The sequence below is a fragment of the Copadichromis virginalis genome, linkage group LG7 (genome assembly GCF_057382275.1).
Source record: "Copadichromis virginalis isolate Kocher_CV1m ecotype Utaka linkage group LG7, C_Virginalis_male_GT1.1, whole genome shotgun sequence".
Classification (NCBI taxonomy): Eukaryota; Metazoa; Chordata; class Actinopteri; order Cichliformes; family Cichlidae; genus Copadichromis; species Copadichromis virginalis.
Genome location: NC_140624.1, coordinates 38899592 through 38914721, shown reverse-complemented (window position 1 = coordinate 38914721; position 15130 = coordinate 38899592). Strand labels below are relative to the sequence as shown.

Here is a 15130-nt window from a genome sequence, read left to right as displayed (position 1 = left end):
ATTTCTCTTCAACGACGTAATCCGATAACAACCGATCTCTTTACCCGTCGGCTTCCCGTGGCTGTCATGCGACCGGCTATTGCAGTTAATAATACAACAGCTTCTTGACATTTTTGTGTTTCTTTTTATCGCTGTATAACTGATTTTAATTGAAAGCCTGCGTGCGCTAGTACCGCTTGCCACGAGTTCCCAGAATCCTTTGCGGTTCTACCCGTGAATGACGTCACATTTTCAATCTCCATATAATATGCATGTTAAATTTTATATTTGGGGTAAAATATCAAGTCTTTTCAAGTAAACCGGTTCAAGTCCAATTCAAGTCCCAAGTCATTGGTGTAAAAGTCCAAGTCAAGTCACAAGTCTTAGAACATTTTTTCAAGTCAAGTCTAAAGTCATAAAATTAATGACTCGAGTCTGACTCGAGTCCAAGTCATGTGACTCGAGTCCACACCTCTGATATTTTCATACGAGATATAAGATGTGACAATATCGTTTATATCGATATAGTCTATGTTACGTTATAATTATACTTGTGGAGCCGCAGGTTTGCCTCTCTTTCGTCCACTTTTGTCTCTACGCAACGTTACTCGGCCTCGCCTCTCCTTCACTGAACACAACTCCCCCTCCCCCATAGCTTCACCTGCAGGCAATGACAAGATGAAAGCGGAAAATCTCCGTTAGCGAGTTACCGCGGATCGCCCCGTGCATGGGGCTGGACGGCGTCAACGTGTTAGCGAGCTAACCGCGCTAACGAGCTAACCGCGCTAACGACATGCAGCCCGGAGGGGCTGCACGGCCTAAAATCCTTTCATTTTCTCAAAAATCGACAGTGCGCCTTATGTATGAATTCTGGTTGTGCTTACTGACCGCGAACCGATTTTATGTGGAACACAGCGCTCAGCAATCTGTCAAAAAATGTTTTAATATGACTTTGCTAAGCTACGGAGCTGCACCGCTTGATGTCGGAGGATTACGGCTACCGAGGAGGAGCCTCGCGGAGTGATACGTACTGTGTGTGTATAAGGACCACAAATGGCACCTGTTCAGAGACGTGGTGCAGCTGTCTCTTTGTTATTACGCTCAGCGTCTATTAGTTTACATTTTGACTGCACAATTGTGAGCTTTTTGTTATGCACAAAAACAACATTTTCTTTTATTTATGGACCATGATTATTTAATAAATGCTGATAGTTTATTTTTGAGTAATTTCTTCATGTACATCTACGCTGTATGTAAATAAAAGTGCCCGTGTGACATCTGGGACACAGTGTGACTAAGAACTCTCTTTTTGTTCTTAACATATGGCTTTAAAAAAAAAAATCGAGATATATATATTATATCGCCATCCAGCTAAAAAATATCGAGATATGAATTTTGGGTCATATCGCCCAGCCCTAACTCCACCTGTATAAAGTAAAAACAAAGAAACAAAAAAATTGACAGCTCTCAATTTTCTCTCACCACTCAATTTTTTTTCTTTCTCTACCGCAAAACCTACAGATGTTTCTGATCAAAGCAGTGTTATCCAGCTGTCTCTCCCCTCAACCCCCCACCCCATCCCTGAAGCCAATTCTTAGGAATCTTTCTCCCATTCCTCATTTCATGACCTCTCTAATCCAGGCTTGTAAAATATTAACTGCCCTACTCAGTCTCAACAATTCATCCTCCCTCTTGTGCTGTACCCCTTTCCATCTAACATCTCTCTACTCACCACCTCCCATTCCATCTCTCTTTCCCTGCACTTCCTCTCCTTTTTTACACACCCCACTTATTCTCTCTGGCTCCCAAGTTCCTCTCAGAACATAACCGTCTAAAACGTGAAGTATCAATTAACCCGGTTGCCTGCAAATCTTCCTGTCTTCTCCAGTGGATTTGGCAAGCCGGATGATGGGCAATGAACAGACTGACACACATAAACACTCAGACACTCTACGTTTACTTGTGCAGTGGGGCCAAGATAAGATGGCAGGAAACAGGAAGTGGATTTATTTGAGCATTGGTGCCCTGACTCATAGACAGACATGCACAGAAAACACGCATACACACTCACATACAAACACTTACACAGCTGCAGCTGCCTCAGTGTTCACATAAAAGGAGAGGCAAATGCAGAGAGAGCGAGTGAATGTTAAGCTCTCCGTGGGAAAGAGAGACAGGAGAGGATAAAGTGATAACTTCATTCCAAGATGTTTGCGGAGGAAGTGTAAGTGTGAGAGCGTGTCTGTGGGTGCAGAAGTTGCATGTTCATGCATACTTGTGTAGAAGTGTGGCCTGTATGCATCTGTGAGAAAAGTACACATAGGTCTGTATCAACAGTACATCTGTATCAGTGCATTAATATGTGCATGACCGTGAAAGTGCCAACAGCAGTTTATTGCTGATAGTTATTATGTCATACAGCAGTTAATCAGATCTCTCTTTTATAAATTGCCAGGAGGATTTAGCATTTTGCTGCGTCATACCTCACAAAACATCTGAGGACCCTGCCTAACCAGCTGTGCCGCATGCTGACTGAGGCAAGAAGATTTCAGTGGGCCTGTGAAAATGATTAGAAAACAGTATCTGCAGATGCAGAATAATGTATACAACTGTGATAAAAAAAAATTAACATACATCGTAATTTTGAGCTTTAATGATTTCTTTGAACTTCCACTATTAGTGATATATGTGACAAAGTCTGAAGGGAAGTAATTTTTTTTTTATTCCTTCCTTTAATTTGCAGTATTTGCAGTGTGTTTTTGATATAATCTGCGGAGAGTGTTCGTAGTTAAAATAAAATCCTGCGGCTTATTTGCACTGCAAATAAACAATTTTGTGGCAGACTTTGCAAAGCTGCTATCACTGTCTGCAAAGCTGACAGTGATAGCAACCTTGAGAGTAATTTTGTAAATAAACATGCTGTAAAGCCAAAAGTATTGCGAGTTTACTTCCAGTTTTGAAATGTGTTAGCCTTTCATTTGCCCTGTTCTCATTACAAAACATTTTTAGACACAAGGGTGTCTGTGCTAAGAGGAAATGCGATATCACATTCACTTAAAGCGAATGTGAAAAGAAAACTTGTGTCTGCAATGATTTTTTGTTTGGCCGTTTTTCTGGTTAAAATATATAAGCACATTATTAATGGCTAACCTTCTGACTTCTACCAGGATTATTTTTTTAATTCAGCTTTAGAGCTTTTTCCACATAGAAAAATTAGACTTTTTTGCACTATTGAACATTATTTGCAAAGAAATAAGAACTCTGTGGCTTGAGTCTGTGTAATAATATGAAATAATTTTGGAAATGATTTTGAAAGCTCAGAGCCTGAGCTCACAAGGGTCCAATACAAAGACAAGTGAAGGCCAAAAGTGGAGGAGGGGTGGTGGATCAGAGGGCCCTGGTGGTGGATCAGAGGGCCCTGAGCAACAGCCCAATCAGACATGAATAACCCATGTGTGAAATCATAAATAATTTACTGCGTATGCTTACTCTACCTGTCAGGACTAAACTTAGTAATTTACTGTTTATCTAACATACAACAGTATAATAAGTTTAAAGAAACTCAGTGAAGCTGATTCTAATAAAATATAGGAAACTAGAAGACTTTTTTAAATGGTGGTTACATATTTTCATTTTCATTCCTGACCCTGTGTTATGTCAGATTTTACTAGTTTATAGTGAAAACATATATACATCTTGTAAAATCTGTCTAAAAATGTAGCAACAACACTGATGAAAAAAAGCTTGTAAAATTGAATATGAAATGTTTATTCAAGAACACGCGCTGGCAAGTCAGCAGAGAATTTTAAGCAAATCCGAGCTTCTTTCAAATATACTAGTTTTCAAGTTTTCCTTTTCAGTTAATGTGAAATTGCAGAAGAAGGAAAAAAAAGTCTTTCTATTCTGAAAATAAGATCGATACTCACTATTCTTCCAATCACTGTTCAGCTGTGTGCATTTTATTTCTCTATATCAGTAGAATTGGCCCAGGCTGCATCAGCATGTGCAGCCACCGACCGAAAAAAATTGATCTTTTCAACCTAAACTGATAATTCTCCTGGGCTCTATCTCTGTGTGTCAGCCAATCCAACATTTTACTGTTGGACTTTCAAAAGGCATGGCTCCCCTTAGGCATACAAATGTGATTCACTGATAAATGTTCTAGTGAGTTACAGCCTGACTGGAAAGTGACAGAGTCACACAGTCTGATATGTACATGGCAATAAATCGACAAAGAGGGCTGTGTGTACATGGAGAACTGCACATTGTCACGGAAAAATACAGCATGCAAGTGTGCATTGTTGCGGACACACAAACACAGAGAATATAAGTCTTTGGGATGGTAAATCAGAATGCCAACGCTGAACTTCAATTTCATTTCACGCCGTTGCTGTGCAGTCACATCATAACTTACAGCTGGTTGCTCACAGACACACACTTTAAAAACACACATGTGTGCACAAGTGAAGTCACAGACACACACTGATAAGGAATCATCCTCATATATGACAACAACAACAACAACAAACTTTATTTATATAGCACATTTAAAAACCAGTGGTGTACCAAAGTGCTTAACATACAAAAGAGTAAGATGAAGTAACAGGGAGGATGAAGGCTATAGCAAAGAACCAGCATGGTAGCATGTTAAATGGCATTAAAACACAGAGGCAAAAGAAATGCATATAAAAGCATAAAAGAACAAAATATATAAAGGATAAAAAAGTCAAAAGATTTTTGGCAAGATATTCTGTGTAATGAAATGCTAACATACACACACATGCTTACACAGTTGGTTCACCACAATCAAAATTCATCAGTATTCCAATCTAGTCAAAAGGGTGTTCATGATAGTTTAATGGCTTGTAGCCTTGGTTACAACATAAATCTGTGCATATGAGTCTGTGACAAGGTCAAACTGTGAGAATTTGTGTGTCCAATTTGTGTGTCCAATATGGCTGCTGCTCCACCAGCTCAGAGAATATACCAAACTGACTTCACTGCAAAGAGTGTATATCTTACTAACCCTTTTCCATACCATGTAAGCTGATCAACATTGTTTTTGAAACACTTTAAACTAACTAACTACAAATGTGTTCTAATTAAAACCAGATTTTTAAAGTTGTACTTTTAAGTTTTATGCCATATGTGAACTATTGCAAGTCTTTTACAGCACTAGTTCAGTTTAGCCTATAACCTCTGAACTACATTTGCAAAATTAAATCATTTGAAACCCTTTTCGAGCTCAGAAAACCCGATGAGAAGTTTATCCTCTAAGTCAATGGCTGCACTTCATCCAAAGACATTTGACAGCAGAGTATTAGAAAGGTATAACACTGGAACTTTATATTTGAACAAGTAATTCTAGCCATGTTTAATCAGCTAATCAAACAGCATGGCTGCTCTTACTCACAAATATCCTCAGCAGCACAAGTCTAATGATAATTTGCCTTTAACTGATCTTTCTGGTCAAATAATTATTAATCACGGTCTAAGGAATGAAGACAATGAAGACAAGAATTGAAAAGGTGTCATTGCATTTCACATAAAGCAAACAATACAACACTGAGTCTTTGTGTGTCTTTGACTTTTTTCCCATAAAATGTAAATTTTTTTCTTCCAATAGTCTTAACTACATTTGTGCTTGCTTTAACCTTGGCCTGAACTACTGTATTTGAACACTGTTTGTGTGTATGTGTGTGTGTGCATCCCAAGTGTATAATCTTATATGAGGTCAATTTTTTCATGATTACTGTGTGTATGAACTAGGATTGTGGTATGGCAGTTTCATGCATAGCAACATTGGAAACACAAGCAGATACTTATGATTACAGTTTTTTACAGACGCTAGGACACATTTCTCAATACTTAGGTCACTTTTGCAAAACTCTTCACACAATCCTCCTAACTGACCGTCAGCTTGGCAAAGCAGTTCATTTCACATTCAAAATGCACTACAACTACCAAAACACTTTATTCAGGTCTCAAATAAACTCATTCTTCCAGAACACTAGCAAAGGTTGACAGCCGACAAACACACTTTGTCACCCACAAAACAATGACCTAAAAAACACTAACAACATGTAGCATTACACAGTGTTTCCTTGTGTAAAACAAGGACACATCTCTGTTTATAATTTCAATATATGTTACTGGAATGAATCAGACATCATGCAGAATTCGTTAATATTTGTTTATGTATTTTTATTTTTTTGCACTAAGTAATCCCAAAATACAAGAATTTGTATACACACCATCCACTGATACACATACAATAGTAATGCTAATCTACTCGGTCTCCTCCATTTGGCCACAGGTTCTCATCCACATCACATCTTATGTCATCTAGGGCAACACACCTAGGAAATAATCTTCTGGCATGCCAGAATTGAAGGAGTTGAAAAATTGAAGGAGTAACACCTGTGTAGATGTTCATCTACAATGAGAATCAGCTGTGGCTGGTTAAACTGCATTTTTAGATTTAAAATATGTTTCAATAAAATATTGCTGTTGGATTTTGCTGTCTTTTCAAGTTTTGCATTGTGTTATTGTTTTGGCCATAAGTTTAACAGTTTTGAAAACAGTATGTAAGCACATGCAAAATGTCCTGTCCGTACAAAGATTTTTGGCAGTTGTTGTGTCTGAGTGAGAAGATAATTCATGAAATTTGAGAGATGTAGTCATTGAATGCATTTTGTGCCAAAACAATGATAACTGGTCCTCAGTTTAGCCCACATAGACTTCTGTTGTGCTCACTGTGTGAGGAGTTTTGCAAACGTGACCTAAGTATTGAGAAATGTGTCCTAGCGTCTGTAAAAAACTGTAAACATTAGCAGTTTCATGATCATTGATGTGCATGTATTACCTTAAATGTTGTGATAGAATGCAAAGCTGTGCATATATATCTTCTTTACTTCTGAACTGCATGTTAGATTTAAAATACATTTAAAAGTAACAAATTAATTCCCTTAAGAATCGTTGTAATTTACAATAATGAAATAATTCTATATGTACTATATTTTCTTAAACATTTATTGTGTTAAAATCCTAGTGTTATGCACTTGCCGTTGCACAAGTTTCTGTACACATGCTAATGTACATGTATATACATCACTATAAGTTAATCTGCCTGTGTTTGTTTATGTGGGCTCGTTGCTTAGTAAACAGCTCATGGAGTTAGATGTACAGCCAGTTGCTTTTTGGGTTTCTCTGAATGGTCTTGTTTTTCTTTAAATAGCCCCTGGACAGCAATACTGGATTGTCTTGCAGGTCTTAGCCAAAATATGACATTTTGCTGGCTCTTTATCGTTAAATCGTAATATACTGAAAACATCACAGGACTGCATAAGAACTGCAATGCCCTCAGTGCCCACATTTAATGCAAAGTTCAAGTTTCCTGGCAAGAAAAAAAATGTTGAGAAACTAGCCTTCCCTTGGGCCCTGATGGTGTGGTGTACGTGCGGGTGCACACACATTGAAAGAAACTTACCACATTACATTTTCAAGCATTTCAAATGTAATATATGTGGTATTTTTTTAAAACCCTGAACTTGTGACTTGAATTATGCATTCACTGTTTTGTTTGTTTTACTTTTAAGCTGTGGTGTAACTTTTTTTTTAGGTTGCGCTTAATGTTTGTGTTGTTGGTGGTAAGCATGAAAAATAGCAGATGAAATGACATTAAATCATGAATATAATGCTAGCAGCATGCCATTGACGTGGTTCATTTTTGGACTCTGGTGTTTCAACTTGAAAGGAGAGAAAACAAAAAAAAACTCGCACTAATATAATTCATCAGATTGAATCCTGTTTTTAGTTCCAAAATTGCGTACTTTTGGTTGCTAGATGAGAGGTTTTGGAGGTAGTCAATAAATGATCTTTTCTTAAGGCTCCAGGGTAGTTATAAGCTCTGTACTTAGGCAGTCTCAACTGGCTTCAAACCAAATGAAAAGAATAATAAGTAAAATTAGTAACACTAAATCTTTGTGAAGGACATTTGTGGTTCATATTCTCATTTAGCAGAGAAAACCAGTGTTCTACCACTGCGTAAAGTGCCCTGTCTATTACCAAGAGAACAATAGCACTTGAGTTGAATGCCATTATGGTTATTAGCCCTGCTTGTCTAGATGGTCATGAGGCATGAGGACATTATGCAGGGCAGTCTACGTATACGCGAGTGAGTACATGATTGTAATCATAAGTATCTGCTTGTGTTTCCACTGTTGCTATAAGGTGTATTATGCATGAGTGGCATGTTAGAAGACTACTGATCACTGATATACCATGAATGAATACTGAAGTTTCAACACAATTCATATGGCATGTAAGTGAGCAGCATCAAGGTCAGAGGGAGCGAAAGTAATGGAGAGGAGAGAGCAAAAGATGAGCAATGAGATATACAGAGGGGGGACAAGATAAGAGAGACACAGTGAGAATAACTCTCAGAAGGATAAACAAAAGCAGACACAGAGGTAACAGCAAGCATCCCTACAGCAGATAGTAGTACTACAGCATGGAGGGCTCACGGACATTATCATATGTTGATTTTTGGTATATTAAGACTCCATAAGACCATTTTATCTGTGCAACTGGAGCTTGTATGACTGAAGGACGAAGCTGAAAATCCTGATAAAGTTAATTCTCTGGTGCCATAAACTACACAAGTTATCCAAACTGTTCAAGTGGATTAAATGTAACTTCAGTAATACGAATTCACACTTGATTTAATACCACATTGAACATTTTTAATCCTTAAATATTTAGCAGAACACTCTTTGTTTATCAGCCCCCAGCTGAGAATAGTCAGTAGTTATAACTGTACCAGCTGAGGACGTCTTTAACTCTGTCTCGGAATCTGTGACTTCTTGATGAGTGGGAAGTATAGCGACACAAAGCAACGAGGAGAAAAATCTTTCGGGTTATCTGAATAAGTTTAACTAAGACGAATCAACAGGAATCAACAGCTTGAATGCACTGAGCCCAGAAAATATAATTCTGGTACACACTGGACACTGTTTGTGAATCATCATCAGCTAACAGGACAAGTTGAAGTTCAAAGCAGGTCATTGATACAGGCAGATGGGGGGGAGTGACACATAGACAAGGGTGGAGGATGAACGATAAAGATAGAGACTGACACAGAGAGTGAGAGGAGAGGAGGAGAGTGTTGATAGGACAGAAGAAAGACAAGGAGAAGTGAGAGGACAAAATGAAATGGAGAGAGATGGAGAGGGAGCAAAGGCGAAAGATGTGACTGGATATTTGAAAGGACTGAGGCAGTGAGAAGGTGATGTAACCTGAGAAGATACAAAGGATTGGATGGGGCATTGAGGGGGACAGGAGAGGTTAAAGAATCATTGCTGTACATAGACGGGTACTGACCTTCACAAAAACAAGAAATGCTAAGTGCAAAAACTTTGTAAGGGGTAAGCTCTCACCAGGGACTTCATTTTTCTTTCAGCTACTAATAAAAACTTCTTTCTGATTAAATCAGTTGGATGACATTCATGATTTTCCACTTCTATTCTATTAACAACTCAGTGTCAGTGTTCAAATCAGTTTTGAAATGACTTCTGTGCCTTTGATAAGTAAGAATTACTATTACAAGTTACCAGTAATCACACAATATATTCTGCAGTTAGTTGGTTTGAAAGCGCAATGAATGACCACTGACTTAAAATTCAAGGTCTCTTCTCTTCTCTTCTCTTCCTTGTCACATGAAGCACCAGGGCACCAGCATCATCATCAAAGCTAACATCAAAGTCAAACTTTAAGGTTTATGCTAAGATGCAAATAGCTTTTTATGTAAATAAAGTCACACAAACTTGTTCAAAGTAAGTTGACAGAGAAGGAGATCAAAGGAATTGGCATTTCTTGCCACTGACATGCATATGCACACACATTATTTGGCAAATTTGGAGGGCGAGCGTGGAGATGGCTCGGGCGGACAGCAGAAGAAAAAAATGATAATAATAGAAAAAAAAATGAAGATGGCATGAATCACAAAGAATTACAAAAAGAAAGGGTTAGTGAGGGGTAATGAACGGCGGAATGGAAGACGAAGAGAACAAACAGCGTTGGGTTAATGTTAATGGGGACAAGGATCTTGTCCCCATTAAATATAGATGGCTCTGTTATGGGACATGAAATATACATGAAACACTGGGTTGGCATCTGTATCAGCTGTGATAAGAAGCATGTCTGAGTAGATTGAGAGATGGAAGCTAGCTCAAGTGAAAAAAAGGCATTGTGGTGAGAAACAAAGGTGGGTGGGGAGAGACACACAAAGAAAAAGTCTAGGAAAGAGACATCAGACCAAGACAAGGATCTTGACAGCATTTGATCTACAGCCAGTAGAGGCAGCACGCCCACCCCCCCCCCCCCCCCCCCCCTGTTCATAGAAGAGGGCTTTTACAGAGATGGAGATCAATATTTTATTGTTGTTTCTTGTTGTGCTGTTGATCCCCAGTGTTAAGTGTTAATCTGAGGTCTTCAGTCTCTGTGGTCGTGGCATGCCCCATGAGGCTTATCAACACAACAGGGCTACTAACCCCAGTGTTTGGCGAGAACACCCATTAGGCTCACATATAACCCCTAACCCTGGAGGTCACAGACCCAACTACTTTCCTGACTGGGCATTGCTGTTAGTTAACAGAAGGCTAAAGGCATCAACGAAAAGACACGTCAGAATCGACTTTCTCTTTCAAAATTTGATAGAAATAGTCAGAGAAAGTTGTTTGTGTTTATGGACATGATTTGTTTTGGGGTTTTATTTGTCAGTCCCCACATTTTTGAAATATATTTCAATTATAAATCACAATGTATTGTTTGTCTGTAGCAGAAATGTTGTCTTTTTTTTTTTTCTTTTTTTTTTGCCTGTCCCGTTTGGCTCTTTTGCCATCAGAATTGTTGTCTAAAGGCAAAGAAAGATGCCCAAAGGATTTACTTTACCAAGTTGACCATCCCAGCCTTGCCGTAATGGTCCATTTGATTTGCCTTTTATTGTTTATTTTATTTTCACTTGCTGACTTGACTGGAGGAAAGAAGGGGAGAAAGAAAGAGGGAAAGAGAAACAGCTGAGAAGAGGGACGGGGGAGAAGGGCAAAAGACAAAAACCAACAGAACGGGCAGGGGGAAAAAAAAGAAAAAGAAAATGCATATATCGATCACCTGGATCACCTGTTGAGAAAGAAAAAAGAAAACAAGCAGAAGAGAACAAGAGTAATAGAATAAACAACATCACAATGATATATGGGAATATGACAGTAAATACTAAATGTTAAACATTATTGTGCAGCACATAAGATCAACAGAACACAGTGTGCTTTGAGGTAGGAGCCAAAAAGGGTGTAGTTTGTGGGTGTGATCACCCGTGTGTACACCTGTGAGCATGGACGTGCTTGTTTTTTTGGTTTTTTTTAATGTTGTCAAGAGCTTTCTGCAGGGATGTGTCAGTCTGCCAAACAGGAAATTGAGCTGTGAAATAGCAACTGTTATATTTTTGCCCAAACCATCTTTTTCCAAACCTAACTAGGTAGTGTTTAATACCTAACTGGAACATTTTAAAATCATAATGCAACTGAGTTGTGAAAATCTGTCCCTTAAGGTTTCTGACATGAGCAGCAAAATGATTCATGTTACTGCCAAAATTTTAAACTTTGTTCCATAAAGTAGAAAATATATTTTTTGTGTACACAAATAAACATATATGAAAGCGATTTAGAGAGAGAATTAGTGTCCAGAAACACACACACAGAAAAAATAACAAAAGAATAAGAATAGATTAATTGGAAGTGTGTTGAATCCTGAATTGGAAGTCTGTGTTCAGTTGCCAAGGGCCAACATGCACACAGGGCAGTAATTACACTGCACAGATATTTTAGTGGTTATTAACTGTTGCTATCCCCAGCACTTAATCATTGTCTCTGTCTCTTTTCAGCTGATAGGATCCAGTATGGACGAATAGGCAGTGATGTCACCATGCAGTGTGGCTCCCTGGACAATGATGCATCAGTATCATGGAAGATGAATGGGACATATGTGAAGGCCCAGCACAGTCTAGAAGGCCCCAGACTGATCCTGACTAACGTGTCCCTGAACCATACTGGACTCTACACTTGTTTTCAGAAGCAAGATGATGACAAACATGAAGCCATCTTTCTCCAAATTGGAAGTAAGTACAGTAGCTTACTTCCAATAGGACGGGCGCATTTGCCCTCTAAGTGTTAAGGATGAGACATGACACATTTTTAATCATCCCGAAGGGAAAGTGAGTGATTGCAGACATAAGATGGAAAGACAAAAGGTGAATAAAATAAGAAAGTAGTAAAATAAAATAAGCTACTCTTGATGCCATTGGGATGTCAACAAAAAACAAAAAGAAAAAAACCCCAACAACATAGAAACAAGTATGACACTGCTGATAATTTCAAAAGTAATCTGATACAAATGTGATAAAAATAATGGCTATAGATGCCCTGCTTAGTCTTACTTCAGCTATGTTTAAGTAGCTTTCTGTGTAATGTAAAATTACTCAAGAAAGTAAAGTAACAAGATGGTAAAATGTACACATAAATGAGAATTGTGATGAATCCTAAAATATAAACTTCTTTAACACACGGTGAGTCTGTTACTATTTTTATCGTTGTTGAGGGCTGTCTCTTAACAAACTGAATTATGTCAATTAGCTTAACCTTATTAGCACTAGCTGTCATTAATGCTTATATTTTATGTCTCCATGGAAATTTGCCAGAGTTTTGTTGTTCCATTAAGAATTTATAACTAAATGTATGATACCATTCTTTCAATATAGAGCATCAAATAATGAAGAAACAAGTACATTTTATGTCTTTAACACATTTAAAACCAAATGACTTTGCATTACATTACTACTATTACTACTACTAATAATAATGATAATCAGTGCAAATAAAAAATCTGCTACATACATTCAAACCAACAACAACCCTAACCCTCCAACCACAATTCCAATTTCAGCTGCTTCCAAAGCTTGACAAAAAAAGGTCTAAATATGTGATCAGCTTAGACTGAAAGATAGTCACAGTCGATGCTTGTGATATCATTTGTGATATCATTCCAGTCTTAGTGGAATCACAGTAGAGGCCCTTTTGAAATAAGCTTTGAGTGCGGGATGGTCAGAGCTTATAAAACCTGCGACCATCCCTGCAATCAACTGTGTCTAAAGACTGAGGAATATTACTTAAGAAGCTGAATCCATTCTATTGACTAGTCACAGGATGTTATGACTGTTATGACTTTGTATTAACGACTGTGAGGGTCAACCTACAGCTGGCTACCAAATTTCCAGATTCTTTTTGTTCCGTGCAAAGTGAGCACTTCAGCTAAATGACAATTTTAATAGTACGCTGTAATGTTTGAGGGGCTGTTTCATTCAAATTTTAAATGCCAATATAAAACTTGAATTGTTGTGATAACAATCTTTACAGTAGATCTGCTGCCAGCTGACCAGTTCTTATGAATAGCTGTTAAAATTATATTTGGTCTATTTCCTGTTATGGTGTGCATAATCGTAATAATCATACGAAAAGTAAATGATGTCACTTTTAATGGACTGCCATGAGGGTTTGTGAGTTGGCATTGGCCTCATTTTAAATCCATTATTTTCATGGTGAAAGTTTTATGCACTTATTCTTTGCATAATAAGTGTGTTGGATGGAGTGGTAAATGGCAAGACGATGACTTGAATGAAATTGCCTTTGTTATAAATTGCTTTATTGACTAAGCTGAACAGTTTATATGACAATGAAAAGAAGAACCCCAGAAGTAATTTCATTAGTTGGTCTCTATTTAAGTTAAACGTTAATCTTAGTACATGCTTTTTGTGTGGTATACTGGTATAGCTTACAGGATGTCCAAATATTTGAATGTTTATAAATGTTAATAATGATTTTAATGACAAGCGATTTCTCTAACCAGCAGATTAGCGTTCTGCCTTATTTATAATATATCACATAACTTATTCACAGTTATTATATTTATCATCCTCCATCCATTAGCTTGGCTGTTATTTTTGAATTCATCTGTCACTGCAGTTCTGCCTCATGACAGATTGAATGTCAATCTTAAATGACAGATCGAATAAAAACAATGTTCAGTCAACAGTGAATTATTATCTACTTACTGTAGTTAAAATAAAATAAAAAGCAGGGACATTATCTCTGCTGGGCAGTGTTTGTTCACATGAAAATGATCACTCTGTCTTCCCTCCTTTTCAGTCTGTTAGTAGTAAAAGGAATAGACAACATTTTAAGTTACATTTTTTACAGAAATCACACTTTAGCTGCAAGAAGGCTAGAGAGTGAAATTAAATATCTTCTTGGCATCAGTCACAGTAGGCTACTTCAGAACGGTGGCAAATTTTGATACACAGCACATGATTCATCACTCCAAGGGGGGGAATAGCCCATACAGCGTTCATCTTTCTGACACTCTTGTGTTATTGAGTCCACCACAACTCTATTTTTGAGAAAAGCAAATTGAAAGACAGGTCGACCGGTTCATTTATCTCATTTGTGCCAGGTGAAATGTTAAAATGTCTTTCGTGAATCATGCATACAAATAACCGATCCAAAAAAACAAACAAATAAAATAAATAAACACTCAACGGTTAAAGATATTTTTGAAAAAGCGGTCAGCTCACGTCCCCTTTAGCTAAACAGTAAACCATGCCAGTATGATTCCATCCACTTGTCAACAGAACCAATAGAGGCCAAACACACAACCCATCAAGATTTTATCCCAGTGCTGATGTTAAATGTTACATTTCCAAGCAAATGTTTGATGAATGAGACTATATGAGCGCATGACAGTTTGGTTAATCATATCAGCAGTGATGAATTACACAATGCTGAAGTAATACTGATTTAATGACTTTTATGTTATGGCAAATTATGTCAGCGGGGGGAATGATGCAATTCACAAACAGGCCAGGATATGTGTGTATGTTTAGGTATGTATAAAACAGAGAGAGAGAGAGCCTTAGACGGACAGATGGAAACAGTATCTGTGTACAAACACATGTGAAAGACTGGTGCTGCTTTTCTGCTATCAAAATGACACTTTGTGTGTGAGAGACAAACAGAGTTTTATTTTATCCATTCATCAAGGGTCA

General features: G+C 37.7%; 1 protein-coding gene across 1 annotated transcript in view; it reads left to right on the top strand.

Moving 5' to 3' along the window:
• Nucleotides 1-15130, top strand: part of cntfr (ciliary neurotrophic factor receptor) — a 230162-nt gene that overhangs the window by 114148 nt on the left and 100884 nt on the right. Inside the window, exon 4 of the mRNA XM_085463326.1 lies at nucleotides 11918-12151. Within this exon, the coding sequence (XP_085319452.1) occupies nucleotides 11918-12151 (234 nt within the window). The remainder of the gene's footprint in view (nucleotides 1-11917; nucleotides 12152-15130) is intronic.